The 20958-nt window shown below is 40.3% G+C and overlaps 1 protein-coding gene across 2 annotated transcripts in view; it reads left to right on the top strand.

Annotated features, from left to right (window-relative positions):
- Window positions 1-1572: 1572 nt before the first annotated feature.
- The window catches only part of Gtf2a1l (general transcription factor IIA subunit 1 like), a 49011-nt gene continuing 29625 nt past the window's right edge, over window positions 1573-20958 (top strand). The window contains exons 1-5 of one of the 2 annotated variants that reach the window (XM_031357667.1): window positions 1573-1699; window positions 4002-4103; window positions 4299-4419; window positions 18291-18346; window positions 20675-20759. In XM_031357667.1, the coding sequence (XP_031213527.1) occupies window positions 1679-1699; window positions 4002-4103; window positions 4299-4419; window positions 18291-18346; window positions 20675-20759 (385 nt within the window). In that variant the 5' untranslated portion in view covers window positions 1573-1678. Of the gene's footprint in view, window positions 1700-4001; window positions 4104-4298; window positions 4430-18290; window positions 18347-20674; window positions 20760-20958 lie in introns of those variants that run through there. The other variant, XM_031357668.1, reaches the window with a different exon arrangement.

Here is a 20958-nt window from a genome sequence, read left to right as displayed (position 1 = left end):
CTGCTGACCCCTGTGGTATAAGCCTTAACACCTGTACCTTGGAGACATTTCACATCCAAGGTGTAACAACCTGGATCTTGGCTTCAAGCACATTTTCTTTAATGGCCACTGCCAATTATTGGGAAGAAACCAAAGTGTCTACCAGTGACCATTCAGATACACAGAGGGCAACCAGAAAGTCACTGAGATTGCTCAACCAGTGTTGTATAGCTTTTCTATAAAAAGTGTATTTCCTGTTCTATGCAGTAACAGTTCAGTTGTTAGTCACACTTTTTATGGGTACCAAGGTCCAAATTTAAATTTTAAAATACACATCGTCTACTCTCTAGCTTTGAGAAAGGTATAATGTATAATGAAATACAACGAACGATACACTGTCACTGATGTTAGATTGTTACCCATTCTGTGCACTTAGGACTACAATTTTAAAACCTTGCAAAGAGAAAGATGGAAAACAAGAGCCCTTTCAGCTTTCTTATTTCCCAGCTTGAATAATTTAATTGGATTTTATAATATCAGAAGGAATCAATGCTTGCTTTTTACCTTTTCTATTTTGGGTGAAAGGTAAGTCCCTTTGAATATTTGAGGTAGTAAATTGTCACGTAGAGAGACATAACCATTAAAAATCACCACACATACTTAATGGCTTTTTGTAAAGAAATTCCCAGTAGTTTTCAATTTAGGAAAAGTCTTCTGAATGACACCAAATGAATCAGCAGCTAGGAGCTTACACCTGGTCTAGGCAAGCCAATTCAAAGTGGGCAATCACACACAGCTCTATTGCACTCGCACACACAAATAAGCAAGCAGTCAACTCTAACCCTAATGGGATTTTAAATCATCACATAACCATCTGTTAGGTCGAGATCTATCTTCAGATTAGAAAGGCTGTTTGGAAGGCAGAGTGGTGGAAATAGATGGCTCTTTCGTCTTTGAACTACATCAAAGGGACATGTGTGCTTCTATCTATCTTCAGCTTTAGCTAGTTAAGTCCCTTCAAGGCCAAGAGAGGCAAGACAGGAGGAAGAAGGGAAGGGAAGGAAGGAGGGAGGGAAGGAGGGAGAGAGAGGAGAGAGAAAGAGAGAGAGAGAGAGAGAGAGAGAGAGAGAGAGAGAGAGAGAGAGAGAGAGAGAGAGACAATGAAACAATTATAGGACAAAGATGGCAACTTGTGTCTGAGGACCAAAGACTCAGGGCAGCACTGGGGAGCTGACTTGGTTTAAATGGTAGTTCTCCACCTTCAGGCTGCATTTTTAATCCTATGCTCTGGGAGAGACTAAGGCACCAAACCTTTAAAAGGAAAGAACCCTTCAGGTAATTTTAATGTGGCCTTACTATTGAGTGTGTCTTAGGATAGTGGATCTCATTTTAATGTCCATCAGAACTATCTGGAGATCAAATGAAGTCACAGTGTGCTGTGGCCCTAGTTGTCAGTCCCTGATTTGGTAGAGATGTTTACGTTCATGAATCCTTGCTAAACCTGTTTAGACACCTTACCACACCCGTGCCACGCCCAAACTCCTTCACTCCAACCACTAACTTTCTTTCTTGTCACGCCCTACTTAGCTCCGCCCCCAGCGGCCTCGCGGTTGCGCAGCAACGAGCACCCACGGTTCAAAAGCGAGCCTGGTGGCTCTCTGCCACGCAGGCACAAACGGTTGGGCTCAGAGCGGCCGGCATGGCCTTCGTCAACCTTGTGGTAAGGAGGCGGGTAGGCTTTGCCTACACTCTCCATGATGAGTTGCAGACTTTGATAGGCACCCCCTTTTCTCCATGGGTTACAGGAAGTAGAAGGCAGCCTCGTGGGGACTCTGATCCCATTTGAAAACGTCTGTGTCCCACTCCAACTGAGGTTGCCCAGGTTAGGGTACCTAGAAACCGTGTAGAGTCAGGGTACCCTCAATTAAGATGGTATCCTCCGTATTTAGGAAATTCCTAGGTTTTCTTTTCTTTTCTCCCCCCATCTGCTTTCTCTTTCGATTTTTCCCTCCTTCCCTTTCTTCCTGTCATTCCTTCCTTTCTGTCTTTTCCTCCTCCTTCTCCTCCTCCTCCTCCTCCTCTCTCTCTCTCTCTCTTTTTTTTTTTTTTTTTTTTTTTTGGGATAAGGTCCTATAAAGAAACCCTAGGCTGGCTTCAGACTCAGGATCCCCCTACCTCAGTCTTTAAAGAGCAGCCTCTAGTCCTAATCCTAGTTCTTTATTGGAACATAGCTGGTTCATGCTGTATTACTTCCTAGCCCGGAATGAGAGATGATGTGATTCGGATTGTTACCTCATCATCTTGCCTTTCCTTGTCCCTTAACATCTTAATGCTTAAATAGGAAACACTCTAACACTACCCTAAGGGGAGCTAAATCCCACAGTGAGAGTTTACAGGCAAAATGGCACTTGTTAAATCCATCAAATTAAAAATCCCCGAGTTGAAGGCAAAAATCAGTATCAACAGATGCACTTTTCCAGAAAGACAATGGGCAGCCAAGATAGGTTTGTAGGTTTGTATCTGTAAAAGTCTTGTGTATCTATGCAGCATAAAAGGTTCCATTTTTAGAGACATACTCATGTATGTTCATTTTATGTTTTAAGAAGTGTAAAGTATGGATGCTGGAATATAAGCTTTCCACCAATACCAGTTTGCCTGATTGTTATTGCCAATGAGAATTTATTTATTTATTTTTTTGAGATACAGGTAAGATGGAGGTTCAGACTATATATAGTTTTAATAAAGATAACATAGAGAAAGCAATATAAAGTTTAATGGCAGTCCTACAAGAGAGACTATGTTCAATACTTATTTTGCTTTTGAAAAATTGTATTTTATTGGCTTCTTTTGGACTGCTGCTGTTATACTCCAAGGGCAGATCTTAAAAGATGTTTTAGCCCTAGGGGTTTTCCCCTGCAGTTCTTAAGTGTGATCATGTAGCTGGGATTAAAACAGAAGCCTCAGTTTAGAAGCCTTTATCAGGGTAGACTGTTTGAGAAGAAACAGCTCATCTGGGGGCACTTAGTCTTAATGGGTATGCCTATGAACAACATTTAAATGTTTCTGATTGGCCTATTCATAGACTTACCCTGGATCTTTAGAAGGATTAGTTTAAAATGTGCTGTTCCTGGAGTGAGAGTATTTTTGTGGGAAGCATGAAAAAAAAAAAAAAAAAAAAAACAGTCCAAGAAAGCCTCAGTTTTCATTTGGGCTGGGTTAAGCAATTGTAAAAGCAACTGGAATCCTGTTTTACTGAATGATATCTGTGGCCTTTGTCTGGATCTCTCTCTCTCTCTCTCTCTCTCTCTCTCTCTCTCTCTCTCTCTCTCTCACACACACACACACACACACACACACACACACACACACCCCAGAAAAACAGTATATTTCACATGCTTCTGCTTCTTATGCTGTTGGTACAATAGGTGACTCTGAGTAGATTCTGGCTAGTTTTGTTTTGTGGCTTGGTTTGAACGTCTTGGGTTTGTTCATGAACTTATGAACGACTTAGTGGAAACCCCTCTGGAAGCAGGGCTGTGCTTTTGCTTGGCCGTGCTCTCAACTGTCCTCTCTCCAAGTCTACTTTGGAAGCAGGGCAGGCTTTGATTGTCCCACTTTTAAGGTCTGAGGCTTATTTATATCCATTGTAGTTCACTAAAAGTGGCTACTTTGAGAAAAATGGTAGTTTGAAAATAGGGGCTTATTTCCAGCTGCTTTCAATTTCCCGTTTAAAAAAAGAAGCAGGAATGTTAAATACACAAAAGCGAAGCACAAGTATACCCACATGCCATCACCCCAGGTTCCTTGTAGTCCTGTGTTCAGTCTTGTGGATAGAGGCCTCAAGGGATTACAGGAAGCTCATAGAACTTATAAGGAGCCACAAGTGCACTGGGGCAGGGTGTGCTCGATAACCTTGTGGGAGTTTTTCTTTAAACTGAGGAATAGAGAATGTGTCTGCATGTCTTTTAAGGCAAAGGCATTGTACTTGAGAATTAAAACCTCTAACAATTGTTTTCATGTAGCCCAAACTCTACCAATCTGTAATTGAAGATGTAATCGAGGCCGTGCGGGACCTGTTTGCTGAAGAAGGCGTCGAGGAGCAGGTGTTGAAAGACCTGAAGAAGGTTTGTGCTCCCAGGATTCCTCGGTTCATCTTCACAGCCGGAGATGTTACACTTTCCTCCTTCAACTGTGTTCAGATGTGTTCCTTTTGCTAGACACTGAAAGTATAAACACTTAAGAAAAAAACTAGTGCATAATCATAGTGATTGCTTTTAAGCAAACAAAAATATAAACTTTTTTTTTCTTTTCCCTTGCAGCTCTGGGAAACCAAAGTTTTACAATCTAAAGCGACAGAGGACTTCTTCAGAAACAGCATGCAGGCACCGCTTCTCACTCTCCAGCTGCCTCATGGCTTACCAACAACACTGCAGCCCACAGGTTGGAGAAAGTTAGTCAAAGACTATGTTTTCAGAACAAATTCATATGTGATACTGTTTTTTAGTCAGGATAATTAATGTTCTTATGGTAGAAAGGGTCTCACCTTTCTATGATTCAATTAGAGGGACACAGTGTATGTGTTGATTAAAACAAACAAACTCAGGTTGTTAAAACTAGTGTTTAAAAATTAATTTGGTAAAACTGACCATTACTCTAGAGGAACCATTACTCTAGAGAAACTAGGGATAGAGTCTGTAAGTTTAGAGTGTCTGCTGTTATTTCTATGAAGCTGACTGGGTGTTTTGAGGGAGTCGTCCAGTGGGAAAGATAGGTACTTGAATGTTTGTTTGTTTGCTCTCTTCTCCTTCCCCCTCCCCTGCCTTCTCTCCCTCCTCTCCCTTTCCTCCCCTGCCCTCCCTACCTTCTCTGTGTGCACAAACCCATTGTTGTATTGGAAGCAAAACAGAGGAAGAAGAATATAGAGATAATTCAGGCCCCCTTATAGTTTGGGCAATATAAAGTAGTAGCAAGGGATTAACTTTATGCATTTTATTTTATTGTTGGATTTACTAAATCTCTAGATTTGCTTTTAAGGAAAAAATTTACCCAGATTTATGTGTGTCAATGTAGACTGGTAAAGACTAATAAAAGATCAAAGGAATACTAACTATCTGGCCTCTCTTTCTCTTTCTCTTTCTCTCTCTCTCTCTCTCTCTCTTTCTCTCTCTCTCTATTTCGCATACATCTGGGCATGCGCAAATAGATCCTATTGGTTTTGGCTGAAGTATATGAGCATCATGCTTGTAACAAGGAAGGGCAGTATTTTATTTGGATTATATTGTCAGTAATAATTATTCTTTGTATATTTGGGAAAATTTTTATGAAAATCATGTCAGCCACAGTGAAAAGAACATGTCTGTCAGTGGACAGGGACAGACACAGCTCTGCACCATTCCCCACTTCAGGCTGAGGACCTGTTAGGGACCTCAACTCAGGTAAAGTGGGATCCTTGGATTCAGTGCAGAAAATAATTTCCAAGGGAGGCAATAATTTCCTTGGGTTTATTAAAATACAGTGTGCATACACACATATATGTATATATACATATCCTTTTAACTGAATTTAATTCAAGGTGACACTTCAGAACAAAGATGAAACAGTAGGTTCTGTCAGGATCTGAGATTGGATTTATTTTATGATATTTACCTGCTATTTGTTCATTTATTTATTTTACCAAAATGTATTACAATGTTCAGTAGACTTCAAAACAGTGATAAGTAGCAACAACTGTATTAGCTGAGCACAGGAGTGGAGGAGTCACCTCCCTTATCCCAGGGGTGGCTGACCTTGGCCTGCCTTCTGAATGTCTCCCAGGGCAGAGCCCTTCCCTACACCTTTCCCGTTACTTTCTCTTTTCCTTCCATCCTTCTTTTCTTTTTTTTTTTTGTCCTGAAAGCATTATCTTTCCTACCTTCGCCTACTTCTTGGACTGTTTCAGGGGCTTCTGGCCTGTCTCAGCCTGGTATGATGCCTGAAGTCCATTCCACAGAGCCTGGTCCTATGCCATAGCATTTCTTTCCTTTTTTTTTTTTAATTGTTAATATTTTTAATTATATACTCCAAATTATTTTTTAAAAGACAAAGGTGTTATCAGTATCTATTCCTAATCCCAGCAGTAATTGCTTTCCTGGGATTAGCATGTGGGCTTTCCAGTTGATTTTTCCTTTTTTTTTTTTAATTAGATATTTTCTTTAATTACATGTCAAATAATATCTCCTCTTCCGGTTTCCCCTCTGAAAAAAAAGAAAGAAAAAGAAAGGAAAAAAGAAACAAAACAAAAACCTGTTCCCTCCTCCCTCCCCCTGCTCACCAACCCACCCTCTCCCACTTCCTGGCCCTGGTGTTCCCCTACACTAGGGCATAGAATGTTCACAGGACCAAGGGCCTCTCCTACCACTGATGACCGACTTGGCCATCCTCTGCTATACATATGCTGCTGGAGCCATGAGTCCTACCATGTGTACTCTTTGGTTGGTGGTTTAGTCCCTGGGAGCTTTGAGGGTACTAGTTAGTTCATATTGTTGTTCGTCCTATGGGGCTGCAAAACCCTTCAGCTCCTTGGGTCCTTTCTCTAGCATCTTCATTGGGGACCCTGTGCTCAGTTCTCTACTTCTCTATTAGTCAGATACTGTCAGAGCCTCTCAGGAGACAGATATATCAGGCTTCTGTCAGCCAGTACTTGCTGGCATCCATAATAGGGTCTGGATTTGATGACTGAATATGGGGAGGATTCCCAGGTGGTACAGTCTCTGAATTGTCTTTCCTTTAGTCTCTGCTCCATGGTTTGTCTCTGCAATTCCTTCCATGGGTATTTTGATTTCCCTTTTACAAAGGAACAAAGAATCCATACTTTGGTCTTCCTTCTTCTTGAGTTTTTTATGGTTTGTGGATTGTATTTTGGGTATTCCAGACTTCTGGGCTAATAACCACTTATCAGAGAGTGCATACCCATGTGTGAAAATGTGATTGGGTTACCTCACTCAGGATGATATTCTCCAGGTCCATCCATTTCCCTAAGAATTTCATAAATTCATTGTTTTTAATAGCTGAGTAGTACTCCATTGTGTAGATGTACCACATTTTCTGTATCCACTCCTCTGTTGAGGGACATTTGGGTTGTTTCAGTTTCTGGCTATTATAAATAAGGCTGCTATGAACATAGTGGAGCATTTGTCCTTATTACATGTTGGAGCATCTTCTGGGTATATGCCCAGGAATGGTATAGCTGGGTCCTCTGGTAGTACTATGTCCAATTTCCTGAGGAACCACCAAACTGAATAGATGTTAAGATGAGGGCTGAGAGAAGGTGTCGGATAGGCTTCTCCAAGACCTGCCCTTTGCCTTCTCTGTAGCAGGCACACACAAGGTTTTGGTGGGTTTGAGGCTTTTGTCTTTGAAGTGTTGCTAAGTACTTAGCTGAGGTTACAGGTGGTTCCTAAGGGGAGTTCTGGAACCTTAGCAGGATTCCAGTTGATAGAGTGACACTCCAGAACAGGGATGCAGAAGGTGGGAAATCTCTCTGTAAACAGAGTCAATAGTCTTGTTTGAAGTTTCCAGAAAATGTCTTGGAAAAAGATTAAGGTCCCACTTGAGGTCATATACACCTGGGTTGTTGCTATTTTAACAAAATACTTTGCTATAAAAGAACTATTATCCCTGGGCAGGCAACCTTTACAGAAAATGTTAATTTTTCTAGAATTTTAAAAAATGGAACCTGGGTCCTTTGAAGGGTAGCCAGTGCCTTTAGGTTCTGAGCCATCTCTCTCCAGTGCCTGTGTTTCTTGATTCTTAGCAGGCAAGAGGCTTCAGCTACATTCTTTTTGCCTCACACTTTCCATTAAAAAATAATTGGCCTGGCAGTGGTGGCGCACGCCTTTAATCCTAGCACTTGGGAGGCAGAGGCAGGCGGATTTCTGAGTTCAAGGCCAGCCTGGTCTACAGAGTGAGTTCCAGGATAGCCAGGGCTACACAGAGAAACCCTATCTTGAATAACCAAAAAAAAGAAAAAAAAAAGTTGAAGTGTAGCAGCAATTATGAAAATGAAATAAATTAGTAAATTAATATTGAATTACCTAGGCATAAAATTTCTTACTAAGCTTAAAATTATAATATTCTATAAAGGTCAGTCATAGGATGACTGGAGAGATGGCTTAATGGGTAAGGACATTTGCTGTGCAAGCACAAGGGCCTGCACCCATGTAAAGATCTGTGTGTGCTCTTGTGAGCATCATTTAACCCTAGAGCTGTGAGGGATGGGGAGAGGAGGATTGCTGGGGCTTGCTGGCCTCCAGTCTAGCTGCAGGGTCAGTGAGACTGTTTCTCCAAAGGCAAAAGGCAAGGAGTGGTAGAGTAGGACAGGATGTTCTCCTGTAGCCTGTGCAAGTAGACACACACATGTGCATATACAGTACACAGACCACATAAAATGTGCATATACCACATGAACATATATCACACACATATACCACACACGCGTACACACCATACACATGCATACACCACAAATGTACATCATATATGCATACATTGCACACACACACACCCTTGGTCATATATGTAGGTATACCTTACACACACACATATATATATATACTGCATACATAACGTGTATATACTGTTCCTATATCACATAAACATGAGCATACACCACACATACGCACACACACACACATGCACACACACACACACATACACACACACACATACACACACGAGTCATGGGAGTTTTGCTGTGAATTTGACGAGGTTTTATCAGCAGTTGTTTCTTTGTGCTTTCATTTTGTCCTCTACTGTTTTGTCAGGAGATTCCCTTCACCACCTCCCTGTTTAGCACTTTTGCAAATCTCAATCATTTTTTTCCCTTTGAGGCAGGAACTTCTAGAACTCACTATCATCATCCAGGCTGGCCTCAAAGTCGGTGATCCTCTGCCTCAGCTGCCAAGAGCTGGCTCCCGAGCCTTTGGCTCTTAGTTCAATAACCCTGAAGGAAGGAAGGTTCTTGTAGTTGAGGTTGGTTGGGGATGTGGTGCCGGAGGAGGAAAGCCCTTGAATGTCTTTAATCAAAGGCACAGTTGAAAGCTTGTCATCTTTCTTGTCATTCACAATTGCAATACTCCACTTTGCCCGGAAGATGGTAATATTACCAGTGATTTAAATCACAAAACAACCTGGCAAAGGCTGGATCAAGCTAGATTTCACTCAACACCTTATTTTTGATTCTGCTTGGAAGTTAGAATAATAGAAATAATTACATTTTTAAAAAGACAGCTTTTCTTATTCTCTTCCTTGAAATTTACAATGAAGAGGCTTAGGAAGAAAAGTGCACTACAGAATATCTGTCTTCATTCTGGGTGCCTTCAATAAGAGTCTCAAAATAAATAGCCTCCTAAAATTGAAGTACTTCTTAATTGTATCTTCTCATGGTATGCTTTAAAAAGCCTGATTAAAATAACTTAAACTGCTACAATCTTTTTATTTCTTCTGATAATGAGCTGAAACAAAAATCTACAATTGAATAAGTCATTTACATCTGTCAGTTCTGTTTTTAAAGCTTGTTTGCTTTGTTATATATTTTTTTGGCTATATTATTCACTCCTTAGGAATATTCTGTTACCAGTTTTCAGCATTTGTTTTTTATTTTTTAAATATGGATTTTGGGCTGGAAGGTGGCTCAGTGGATGGGTGCCTGCTGCACAGGGCAAGGTCTGGGGTGCAGATCCCCAGAACCCATATAGAAGCTGGCAGGTGTGGCAACTACTTACAAATTTATTATTGTCCTTGTTGTTGTTGTTGGTGGTGGTGGTGATGGTGTATGTGTGTGTGTGTGTGTGTGTGTGTGTGCGCGCGCGCGCATGGGTATACTTGCTCATCCATGGAGATTTGAGGATAACTTTGTGGAGTCTGTTCTTTTTCTCTGCCCTCACATGGGTTCTGGTTACCAAACTCAGGCTGCCACACCTGTACAATAAACACCATTGTCTGCTAGGTCACCTTCCTGGCCCCTATACCTATTTTTAACTTAAATTTTACTATATATGTCTAAACTGGATAGCATGATGTTATGATATACATAGAGTGTTGATGTAGGTTATGTAAATAAGCATGCCCATCACTTTAGAGTTAACCTTTTTTTTTTTAAACTGTGGCAAGAATCTCAAATCTACATTGATAGCAAAACTCTTAAGCATAATGCAATACTGAGAAGGGCCCCCATGTTTCACATTTCACGTCTAGACTTCGGCATGAGCACTGACTAAGCATGTAAGGTGTAATAATAATAATCACAGCACAAAAGAAATATTTAATTTATTTATTCATTTATTTATTTTTAAAATTTATATATTTACTTCCCAAATACTGCTCCCTCCCAGTCTCTCCTCCCAGGGTTACTCCCCCATGCCCCCCTTTCGCCTCTTGAGAGGGTGCCTCCCCCCGGATACCTCCCACCCTAGTGCATCAAATCTCTGCAGGATTAGGAGGATCCTCTCCTACTGAGGCCAGACAAGGCATCCTTCTGCTGTATATGTGCTGGGCTTGGAGTGGTGGTGGTCTCAGACCAGCCCACACATAGTCTTTGGTTGGTAGCTCAGTCTCTGGAAGCTCCTAGGGATCCATATTAGTTGGCACTGTTGGTGAATGATGAATCCTGTTTACATATCCAGTAGATTAGCCTGTGTTGCTTTATTGGTGAATTGAGCCCATTGATGTTGAGAGATATTAATGAGCAATGGTTGTTAATTCCTGTTATTTTGTTGTTGGAAGTGGTACTGAGTGTATGTGATTCTCTTCTTTTGGGTTTGCTGTGAGATGATTAATTTCTTGTGTTTTCTTGGTGCAGTTACTCTCTTGTGTAGGAGTTTTCCTTCTAGTATCCTTTGTAGGGCTGGATTAGTAGAAAGATAATTGTTTAAACTTGGTTTTGTCATGGAACATCTTGGTTTCTCCCTCTATGGTGATTGAGAGTTTTGCTGGATATAGTAGTCTGGGCTGGCATTTGTGGTCTATTAGGGTCTGCAAGACATCTATCTGTCCAGGATCTTCTGGCTCCTAGAGTCTCTGTTGAGAAGTCAGATGTAATTCTGATAGGTCTGCCTTTATATATTACTTGGTCTTTTTTCCTTGCAGCTTTTAATACTCTGCCTTTGTTCTATACATGTAGTGTTTGGATTATTATGTGGTGGGAAGGTTTTCTTTTCTGGTGTTCTGTAGTTGTCTTTTACATTTATAGCTATCTTTCTTTAGGTTGGGGAAGTTTTCTTCTATGATTTGTTGAAGATGTTTTCTGGCCCTTTGAACTGGGAATCTTCACTCTTTCCTATTCCTATTATTCTTAGGTATGGTCTTTTTATTGTGTTCCAAATTTCCTGGATGCTTTGAGTTAGGAACTTTATAAATTTGAATTTTTCTTTAACCAATGTATCAATTTCTTCTATGGTATCTTCTTTGCCTGAGATTTTCTTTATTTCTTGTAATATGTTGGTGATACTTGCATCTGTAGTTCTCTTTCCTAGGTTTTCCATCTCCAGAGTTGCCTCTATTTGTGTTTTCTTTATTGCTTTTATGTTCATTTTTAGGTCTTGGGCTCTTTCCTTCATTTCCTTCTCCTCTTTGATTATATTGTCCTGTACTTGTTTAAGGGATTTATTTCTTCCCTCTTTAAGGGTTCCTACCTGTTTTTCTGTATTTGTTTAAGGAGATTATTTAATATCCTCTTTAAATGCCTCTATCATCTTCATGAGTGGGATTTAAAGTCACAATCTTGCTCTTCAGGTGTGTTAGCATATCCAGGACTTGCTGTAGAAAGAGAGCTGGGCTCTGATTGGCTTCTGTTGATTATGTTCTTGTTTGCCTTTCACTATCTGGTTGTTTCTGGTGTTGGCTTGGCCTTGGTGTCCCGAGTTGGAGCAGGCTTCCCAGGAGGCAGGTGAAGCTGTGTGTCCCAGGTTAGGTAGGTGCAGATCAGAATGGAGATGGAGCTCTGACAGGGTAGGACTCTGTGAGTTCTGTGGATATCTGCTGGGCTCTGTGGGTATTGGGGTGGGGGGGGTCTCACCTATGTCTTTGGTTAGAGCAGGTCTCCTGATACTCAGGCTGTATCTGATACTTTAGGGTAGGGCGTGAGGTGGTGTGCAGCTCCTCAAGTACAGATGGAGAAAAAAGGAAGATTTTTTAAAATGCAGGTTTGCAAATCAAGATTTTGAAAAATCCAACACCATTTTTGAGAAGACATTTTTTTCCACTGTCCCTTTTAGTGTCTTGTTGAGAATTAATTGATCACACATGTATGAGTTTGTGGTAGCCTCCCCTCCCCAATCCCCCGCCATGTAGTTATGTGGATGTGCATGTACCTACATGAGGAGACCAGAGGATAACACATTCTGTGCCTGGCTTTGTAGTGTAATCTTAAAATTGGAAATGTAATGTCCTTGATTTTGCTTCTCTTTTAGTCTCTGTGTGTGTGCGCGCGCGTGCATGCACATACATTCACAAGCAGATCATCATGCAGGTATGAAGGTCAGAGGACAAGCTCAGGTGCTGGTATTTGCCTTCAACCTAGTTTGGTAGAGGATTCATTGCTGCTGTGAATGCCTGGCTAGCTGGCCCACGACCTTAAGGAGATTAAGGTCTCTAGCCTCTACCTGCCATCTCACTGTAGGGGTGCTGGGCTTACACTTGCATATTTGCATTGCCCTTCAGGTGAGTGCTGAGGCTCTAAACAAGTCCACAGCAGACTTTTTACCTGCTGAACCATCATCATCCGGCCTTGATTTAGTTTTCTCTGGATTGCTTTGGTTGTTGAGATTTACTTATGGTCTGGTTGAAAATTTTAGCTCCTTCCCCACTCCCTATTTCTGTTAGGGTACCATTAGAATTTTGATAGAGATTGCATAGCATTTATATGTTATTTTGGGTAGTATGTCAATTTTAACAATATCAGTTACTTCAAAAAGTTCATGAATAGAAGTATCTTTTGTTTGTGTCTGTTTAAATCAGGGATTCTAAAAACCTGTGGGTTGTGACCCCTATGGGGTCAACCCCTTTCACAGGGGTTGCATATCAGATATCCTGCATATCAGATCTTTACATTATGATTCATAATAGTAGCAAAATTATAATTTTGAAGTATCAATTAAAATAATTTTATGGTTTGGGGTCACCACAATATGATCCACTGTGTTAAGGGTTGAATCCTTCTCCCTCCATCTCCTTCCCTTCCACCTTCCATCTTTCCCTTTTCTTCTTCCTTCTTCCCCTCCCTCACAGGCTTTCACTGTGAGTCCTAGTTACTTTTCTATTGCTGTGATAGAACATCGTGACCAAGGCAACTTAAGAAAGGAGCCCGTTGTGCTAGAGAGCTGGCTCAGCTGTTAAAGGCTAGGCTCACAACCAAAAAGATAAGAAAGAAGCATGTTAAGTTGGTTTACAATTTCAGAGGGTCAGAGTCCGTGATGGTGAAATGAAGAAACAGCTGAGACCTCACATCTTGATCCACAACCAGTAGGCAGAGAAAGAGAAACTACTGGGAGTGGCATGGGTGTTTTTGAAACCTCAAAGCCCACCCCCAATGACTAAGCAACAAGGCCACACATCCTAATCTTCCTAGGCAGTCTGAAATCTTGGAACCAAGTATTCAAAGGTGTGAGCTTCTGGGACTATGCCCTTTCAAATCACACACTGTGTGTCCTGGATTGGCCTCAAACTTGTGATCCTCCTGCCTCAGCCTTTTGAGTACAGGAATTTTAGGCACGTGTCACTCTCATCATACCCTTTTCAATTTCACTTTTAAATTCCCTTTTGATTAGAGGTACAGCTCTTTAACTTTCTTGATTGAAGTTATGCATAAGTATTTTTTTTTTTTTTACTTTTTTATTTGTATAAATGTCTGTTTTGTATGTGTGTGGCTGTATGCCATATGTGTGATGGTGCCCAAGAAGGTCAGAAAAGAGCACTGACCCCTGGAACTGGAGTTACGGTTGGATATGAGATGATATGTGGTTGCTGGGATTGAACCTGGGTCTTCAGCAAGAGCAACAGGAGGTCTTAACCACTAAGCCAACCCTCCAGCCCCCCAGTATTTGCTTTTTAAAATGCTGTCATGTTTTGATTTCTTTTTCAGGTAGGTTGTTTTATTCAGAAACACAACTGACTTTTTTGTTGTTGTTGATTTTGGTTTTTGGTTTTTCAAGACAGAGTTTCTCTGTGTAGCCGTGGTTGTCCTATAACTTGCTTAGTAGATCAGGCTTGTCTCTTACTCAGAGATCCTCCTGCCTCTCTCTCCTGAGTGCTGGGATCAAAGACATGTGACACTACCACCTGGATCACAATTGACTTTTAAAAATTGACTTGAATCTAAAATTTTGTAGAACTCACTGACTCATTTTTTGTGGACTCTGTTGTTTTCTGTGTGTTGGTTTATATCATTTACAGATAGAGCTAATTTTGCTTTCTCATTTCTGGTTTGTGTGCTTTTCCTTTTCTTAGATGATCTTGTTAGAGATCTGGTTTGGTATTAAACAGGCATGGTGAGACATGGCCCTTACCCTTTGGAAGATCACAGAGGAAAAGCTTGTAAATCCTCCTTTTATGATGTCAGCTATAAGTTTTTATAGTCCTTAAACAATTTGTTGTTTTTCATTGTGTATATATGTATGTCTTTGTGTAGGTATATGCATGTGTGTGCAGGTGCCTGCAGAGAGGCCAGAAGAGGGTGCCTGATCCTCTGGAGCTGAGTAACAGAACTGAACTCAAGGAGTATACTCAGTGTTGGCCGTTTTCCAATCCTCCATTGTCTTTATGTCCTTTATTTGTAAACTGTTGTGTTGCATTTAAAAAACTGTACTTATTAATATATACATGAGTGTACTATATATATATATATATACACACACACACACGCACATATATATGTGCGTGTGTGTGTGTGTGTGTGTAGGCCAGAAGACAGATTTCAGGTTGTTTTTCTTCTTCCACCTTGTTGATTCAGGGCATTTCTTATTTCTGACATGCTATGTATTTCAGGCTAGCTTGCCTCTAAGCTCCTGGATGATTTATTATTATTATTATTATTATTATTATTATTATTATTGTTATTATCATCATCATCATCATCATCATCTCCATCTCCCACCTTGCTACAAGAATGGTAGGATTATAGATTCATGCTAACACATCTGGCTTTTTATGTGGATGGGTTCTGTAGTTCAAGCTCATATGTCAGGGTTATGTGGCAAATATGTTCCTGCTGAGAAATCTGGTTGGCTTCTTCTGCTTGCTTTAATCAAGAAAGGGTTGACCAGATGGCCTAGCAGGTTGAGGTGTGTCATATGAATTACTTGAATCCCAGCCTGGGGTTTCTACCTGGCCTTTGGCTTATGAGTTCCTAGATGAAAGACACACTCACAGCCTTTATGTATATAATAAACCTTAATCAGCACAAGAACTGGGTAGATAACTAGCCTCCATGATATTAGAATCTACTTTCCTACTGATAACCTGAATTAGTACTTACTACTTATTATATTTCATCTGGGCTATTCTTAAACTGTAGTTGACCAGCCCATAGGGCCACATATTTTATGGCTCAACTAACTCATAGGGGCTTCTCCTCCTCCCTTCTGTGCACCTTCCTCAAGCCTGCAAAACCACACACTCTTGACTCTTTTTTTTTGGTTTGTTTTTCCAAGACAGGTTTTCTCTGTGTAGCCCTGACTGTCCTGGAACTCACTCTGTAGACCAGGATGGCCTTGAACTTGGAAATCCGTCTGCCTCTGCCTCCCAAGTGCTGGGATTAAAGGCATGCGCCACCACCGCCTGGCCTCTCTTGACTCTTAACCCATGGCCTCTTTTCCTCCTTCTTCTCTTCATTCTTCTTCCTCATGGTTCTCCTCTCTCAAGTCCATGAAACCTTAACCCTGCCTACATCTCTTCTTCCCAGCTATTGCCTGTCAGTATTTTTATTCACCAATCAGAATTAACTTGGGGAAGGGTCACAGGGAGCCTCAATTGAGAAAATGCCTCCACAAGACCAGGCAAGCCTATAGAACATTCTCTTAATTAGTGATTGGCGGGGGAAGACTTAGTCGATTGTGGGTGGTGCCATCCATGGGCTGGTGGTCCTGGGTTCTACAAGAAAGCAGGCTGAGCAAACCATGAGGAGCTGTATCTCTCCATGGCCTCTGCAACAGCTCTTGCCTCTAGGTTCCTGCCCTGCTTGAGTTCCTGTCCTCACTTCCTTCAGTGATGGATGATGATGGGGAAATGTCAAATAAACCATTTCCTCCTCAAATTGGTTTGGTCATGGTGTTTCCACAGCAGTAGTAACCCTAAGACACGTGGGTCACATATTAAGATTTGTATAAACTCAAAAGAGATCAGGTACTGCTATGATGTATCAGAATTTTGGTTGTGAATTAGAAAAAGATACTTACAAATTTTAATATAGTTGAACAAGATTATTATTTTGAACATTTTTACATTATGCTTGTAGAATTGAATTTTTGCTATTATTATAAAATTTACTGTTTTGAATTTAATGTTTCTAGAATACATCTTTGGAATCTAAAATTATAATACTTCAAGTCAAAATATATTTAATGAAAGATTACTTGGTTATGAAATGGAGTTGAACATTTTAAATTTTCAGCCAAGCTTAACTTGTGAGCCTCATATTAAAGTTAAGTGGTGTCTGCTTAGAACTTTACAGTTCTGTCAGTTCTGGCTTTTCTTCTGAACTCTATGGAGAGGTGTGTTCTCTTATAGCTTTGTTTGATTCCCTTAGACACAGAGAATTGTCTTTTAAGAGTTTTTACAAGGGACTTAGGAGAGAAGGTTTCTTGCTGGTTTTCCTCAGGATTGAGATGCCAAAGAACACTCTGTAGCCTTCCAGGTTTAGCTGGAGCAGCAGCAGCTTTTCTCCCTCTATCTAACTATGACATTAATGCCTTGAGTTCCTGCCACTCCACTTGTTTGTCATTTGGCTTTTCTAACAGAATGCCTGCTAACAAGCTAGGCTGTAGATGAGTCGAGGATAAGAATAATTGTGTGCTTCATTACCCATCAGTCCGGTAGCCTCACTTGTGTTTCACATGGAGAGGATGGTTAGCTTTGAGCTGTTTTTTGTGTGTGATGGAGCCATTAAAACAAACAAACCAACAAACCAACAAACCAACAAACAAAAAAACAAAAAAGCTCCCAAAACCAGACCTTGGGGCAATTTTCCTTGGTGTAGTAAATGAAAAAAGAGCTATAATTAACATCATACTCAACACATACATGGCATAAGGCCTTTATTAAAGACAAAAGGGCATTGTTTTTAAAAGTTACTTTTATTTTATTATGGCATTCTCATTCAGGTGTCATTGTCCTTGTCTGTAATTCAACCCTCCCTTCTGACCTCTGTCTCCATCTGACTCCCCCACCACAGTCCTGCCTGTCTAGTGTCACCACACATATACATGTCAAACAAGTTTTAAATCCTGGCTTCCCATGAGAAAAATCATGAGCTATCTGTCATTGTGAGTGGCTTTGTGTGTCATGTAAGGACTTTCAGTTCTACACGTTTCCTTGCAAATATCATAATTCCATTTTTCTTTTTAAAATTCCATTGTGTACATGCACCACATTTTCTTTTTTAAAATTTTATTTTTAATTATGTGTCTATATCTGTATGTGCGTATGTATGCTCATATGAGTGCAGGTAGCTGCAGAGGCCAGAGATACCAGCCACCCCCACCCCGACCCCTGGGGTTAGAGTTACACGGGGTCACTTGACATAGGCATAGGAATAGAAGTCAGGTCTTATGGAAGTGTAGCAGTGTTCTTACTCGTTAGGCCATATCTCTACCCACTTACCACACTTTCTTCTCTCATGGTTGGCGTTTGTCTTGGCTTACATGCTTTTTATCAATAGTGTCATCTCTAATATGTTCTGATATCATTCTTTCCCAGGTAAAAGGTTGTCAGGGAGTGTTAGAGCTTCCTTGACTTATCAAAGACAATTTATATGTTTCATTATAGATTTCTGAAGTACATTCTGCTTGATTTTAATGAGAGAATTGATGCTGATAACTTAACGTAATTTAGTTGTTAAGTCTTTAGAATTGTCAGGAAATATATAGTTCAACATTTTCCCCTCAGATGGAGGCAGTAAGTTTAGAATTTAGCTTGGACTAACATGACCTATTGACTGTGATCACCATATATTATATAAAAATTAATTTAAATAAAATATGTATTAGAAATAAAATTACCCTCATGTGACAATGTAAAGAGGTAATTTCTAATGGCTGTGTCCCACCTTGTTCTCTGTGCAGCATCGTTGCTGATCCCAGCTGGTAGAACTCTCCCAAGTTTTATGCCAGAAGACCTGGTATGTAGCTTATCCCTTCATTGAGGGGTGCAGAGCATTGAGCACAGATATAGTGTATGGCCTTCAGCTTGAATGGGAGGAGACGTGGGAAACCAGAGGCTCAGCAATGGATCCTATGCCTCAGGAGCCTTGCAGTGAGTGAGTGTCCTGGTTGGCAGCCTCAGTGGAGTTATGCATCAATGTTAGGACATACCTGAAACTATAGTGTGTGGGGATTTAATGTGCCATGCAAAAGCACATACTTGGTGTCCCTTAAGTAGATAATTTTCATGTATTTTTCCTCCTGATTTTCTTTTCTTTAAGAGTAGAATGATGGTTTTTCATTTTGTTTAAGTAGAATATTTTGCTCAATTTTTGTTGTTTTTACTTTGGTGAAGGAGAATTATTTTTTTCTCTCTATGACTTGGAGGCAGGTAATAAAATTTTATGTGTTTATAGAAACTGAGTAGTTTTCAGATAGAGAGGAACAATTCCTTTTCACATTTCCTTCTCATACCATGGCATTGATAGTTATAATCCATGATCTATTTCACACTGTGTTTTAACCCACAGACTGCCTTTCTGGTACATGAATCTTAGCAGGTCAGCCGATGGCCTTTATTAAGATAGCATTCCTGTGAGGGTTTACGCGACAATAACTCTGCTTTGACAAGAGACCAATGGGACATCTACGTCTTTGAGATTTATGGAAACATCATTTTCCTTGATTACAGAAATATTATGCTGTAAGAAAATAAAAACAAAATTCACATGCAAACTGTGAAAGAGCCTACTCTTCAAAGATAACTATTGTAATTCTTTGAAGTGTATTCACTTATTTCCTGAATGCTGTATTACCTTTCAGGGTATAGAGTAGAATTGCTTTCTATACTGTTTCTGCTATCTTATTCTCTTTCACCCCCTCCACTTCCTTCCTCCTTCCTGTTTCCTCCCTTCTTTCCATGGTCTGCATCCCTAGCTAATAATGAAGAATTCTCTCTGTGAGTAAATGAACATCTGCCATAGAGGGTTGCCACAGTTTAACTAAGTAATATTTTGTTAATGAGACATTTAAATTATTTCCATCTTCTCATGTAGAATTATTGTTACATTTGCACATGTCTGTTGTTTATGAGATAATCAGGTCAATTCCTAGAGATTGAATTTCTGAGACAGTAGTCACGCATATTTTAAATTATGGCATTTGCAAAATTGTCCTCCCAAAGACTTGTCCCAGTTAGCATGCACTCTTATACAAATTGTCCAAGAAAAGCAATTTCTACCACAGCCTCCACCACACTGCATGTGACTTATGCCAGAGGAGAGTCTATCTCTTGTTTCAAAGGGGAGAGAATTTATTTTGAGCCAAATGTGAATAACCATAGGCTAAGAACATGGGTACAGTCTGCCATGAGTGTTGTGTTTACCACAGAAGTGCCTGTGACTTTCGATAGTCACAGAACAAGACACAAGTCAATGTATTTAGTAAATATATGGCAAGGACATCAGGTAATTGGGTTATAGCAAAAAAAAAAAAAAGTGGCATCTTGTTGTAGATTTTGGATGCTGTTTGAAGACATTCTTAGCTTCTGGATTGGGAGAAGCTGTGGACTCATTATAGGTTTCACAGATCCCACCTATCAGCCAGAAAATATTAGAACCATCGATGGTATGGTCATAGGCAAGCAGGCAGGTGATAGGTGGCTATTGCGGGGAATAAGGAAAACCCAAGAGAATTCTGGCTCTCAACTTGCAACCTTCCAGCTGTCCACAATGATGAAGTTCTAACTAAGCCATTCATTTTGCAGAATCCTTGACAGCAATCTGGCCTTTTCAGGAAATTAGTTCACACATATCTCCTCCATTTTTGCAGATCTAATAGACAAAAATGTTTCTTTATCTTGCTATAGTGGGTTTTTAAAACCATAAGTTTGCTTATATGAAATTATACATTATAGATACATTATTATATCTACTTTAAAGTACAACTCAAGATCAGTTTAGAGTCTGGAAGATTCTTGTAAACAATTAAGACTCTTACATTTGACCCCTTGAGAATTAGTGGTCCAGGCATGGCTGCTCATTGAGTCCCTGTTATAGGGCAATGTCCATTCTGGTCGTTATGATTTACCGGCCCCATAGCTAACTACTGCAGTGGAATTCCTCTTAATGGAATTATTTGAACCCAATGTTAATGTGCTGATTAGTCAGAGAGCTCAGCCTTCATTGTTAAGTGTGGTCAAATCATAGTCCTTTCAAAAATCATGGCTTTGACTCCCTGAGACAGTGTGATGAAAGATATAATTCTGGTTCTTTTGTAACTTTGTAATATCCACTTCTTATGTTTAGAACACTGCCAACTGTGGTGCGAACTTTGCCTTTCCTGGCTATCCGATCCACGTCCCAGCAGGCATGGCCCTCCAGACAGCATCAGGTGAGAGCTTTTCTAAGGGTCTTTGTTTTTAGCATGGACATTAGGTTATGTGAATTTTTTAAAAAAAATTATTTGTGCTAGGCAGTGGTGGCGTATGCCTTTAATCCCAGCACTTGGGTGGCAGGGGAAGGTGAATTTTTGAGTTTGAGGCCAGCCTGGCCTATAGAGTGAGTTCCAGGACTGCCAGGACTATACAGAG

This window comes from Mastomys coucha, unplaced genomic scaffold, assembly GCF_008632895.1.
Source record: "Mastomys coucha isolate ucsf_1 unplaced genomic scaffold, UCSF_Mcou_1 pScaffold6, whole genome shotgun sequence".
Taxonomy (NCBI): domain Eukaryota; kingdom Metazoa; phylum Chordata; class Mammalia; order Rodentia; family Muridae; genus Mastomys; species Mastomys coucha.
The sequence above is the reverse complement of the archived record's forward strand: the minus strand, read 5'-3'. Positions and strand labels throughout refer to the sequence as shown.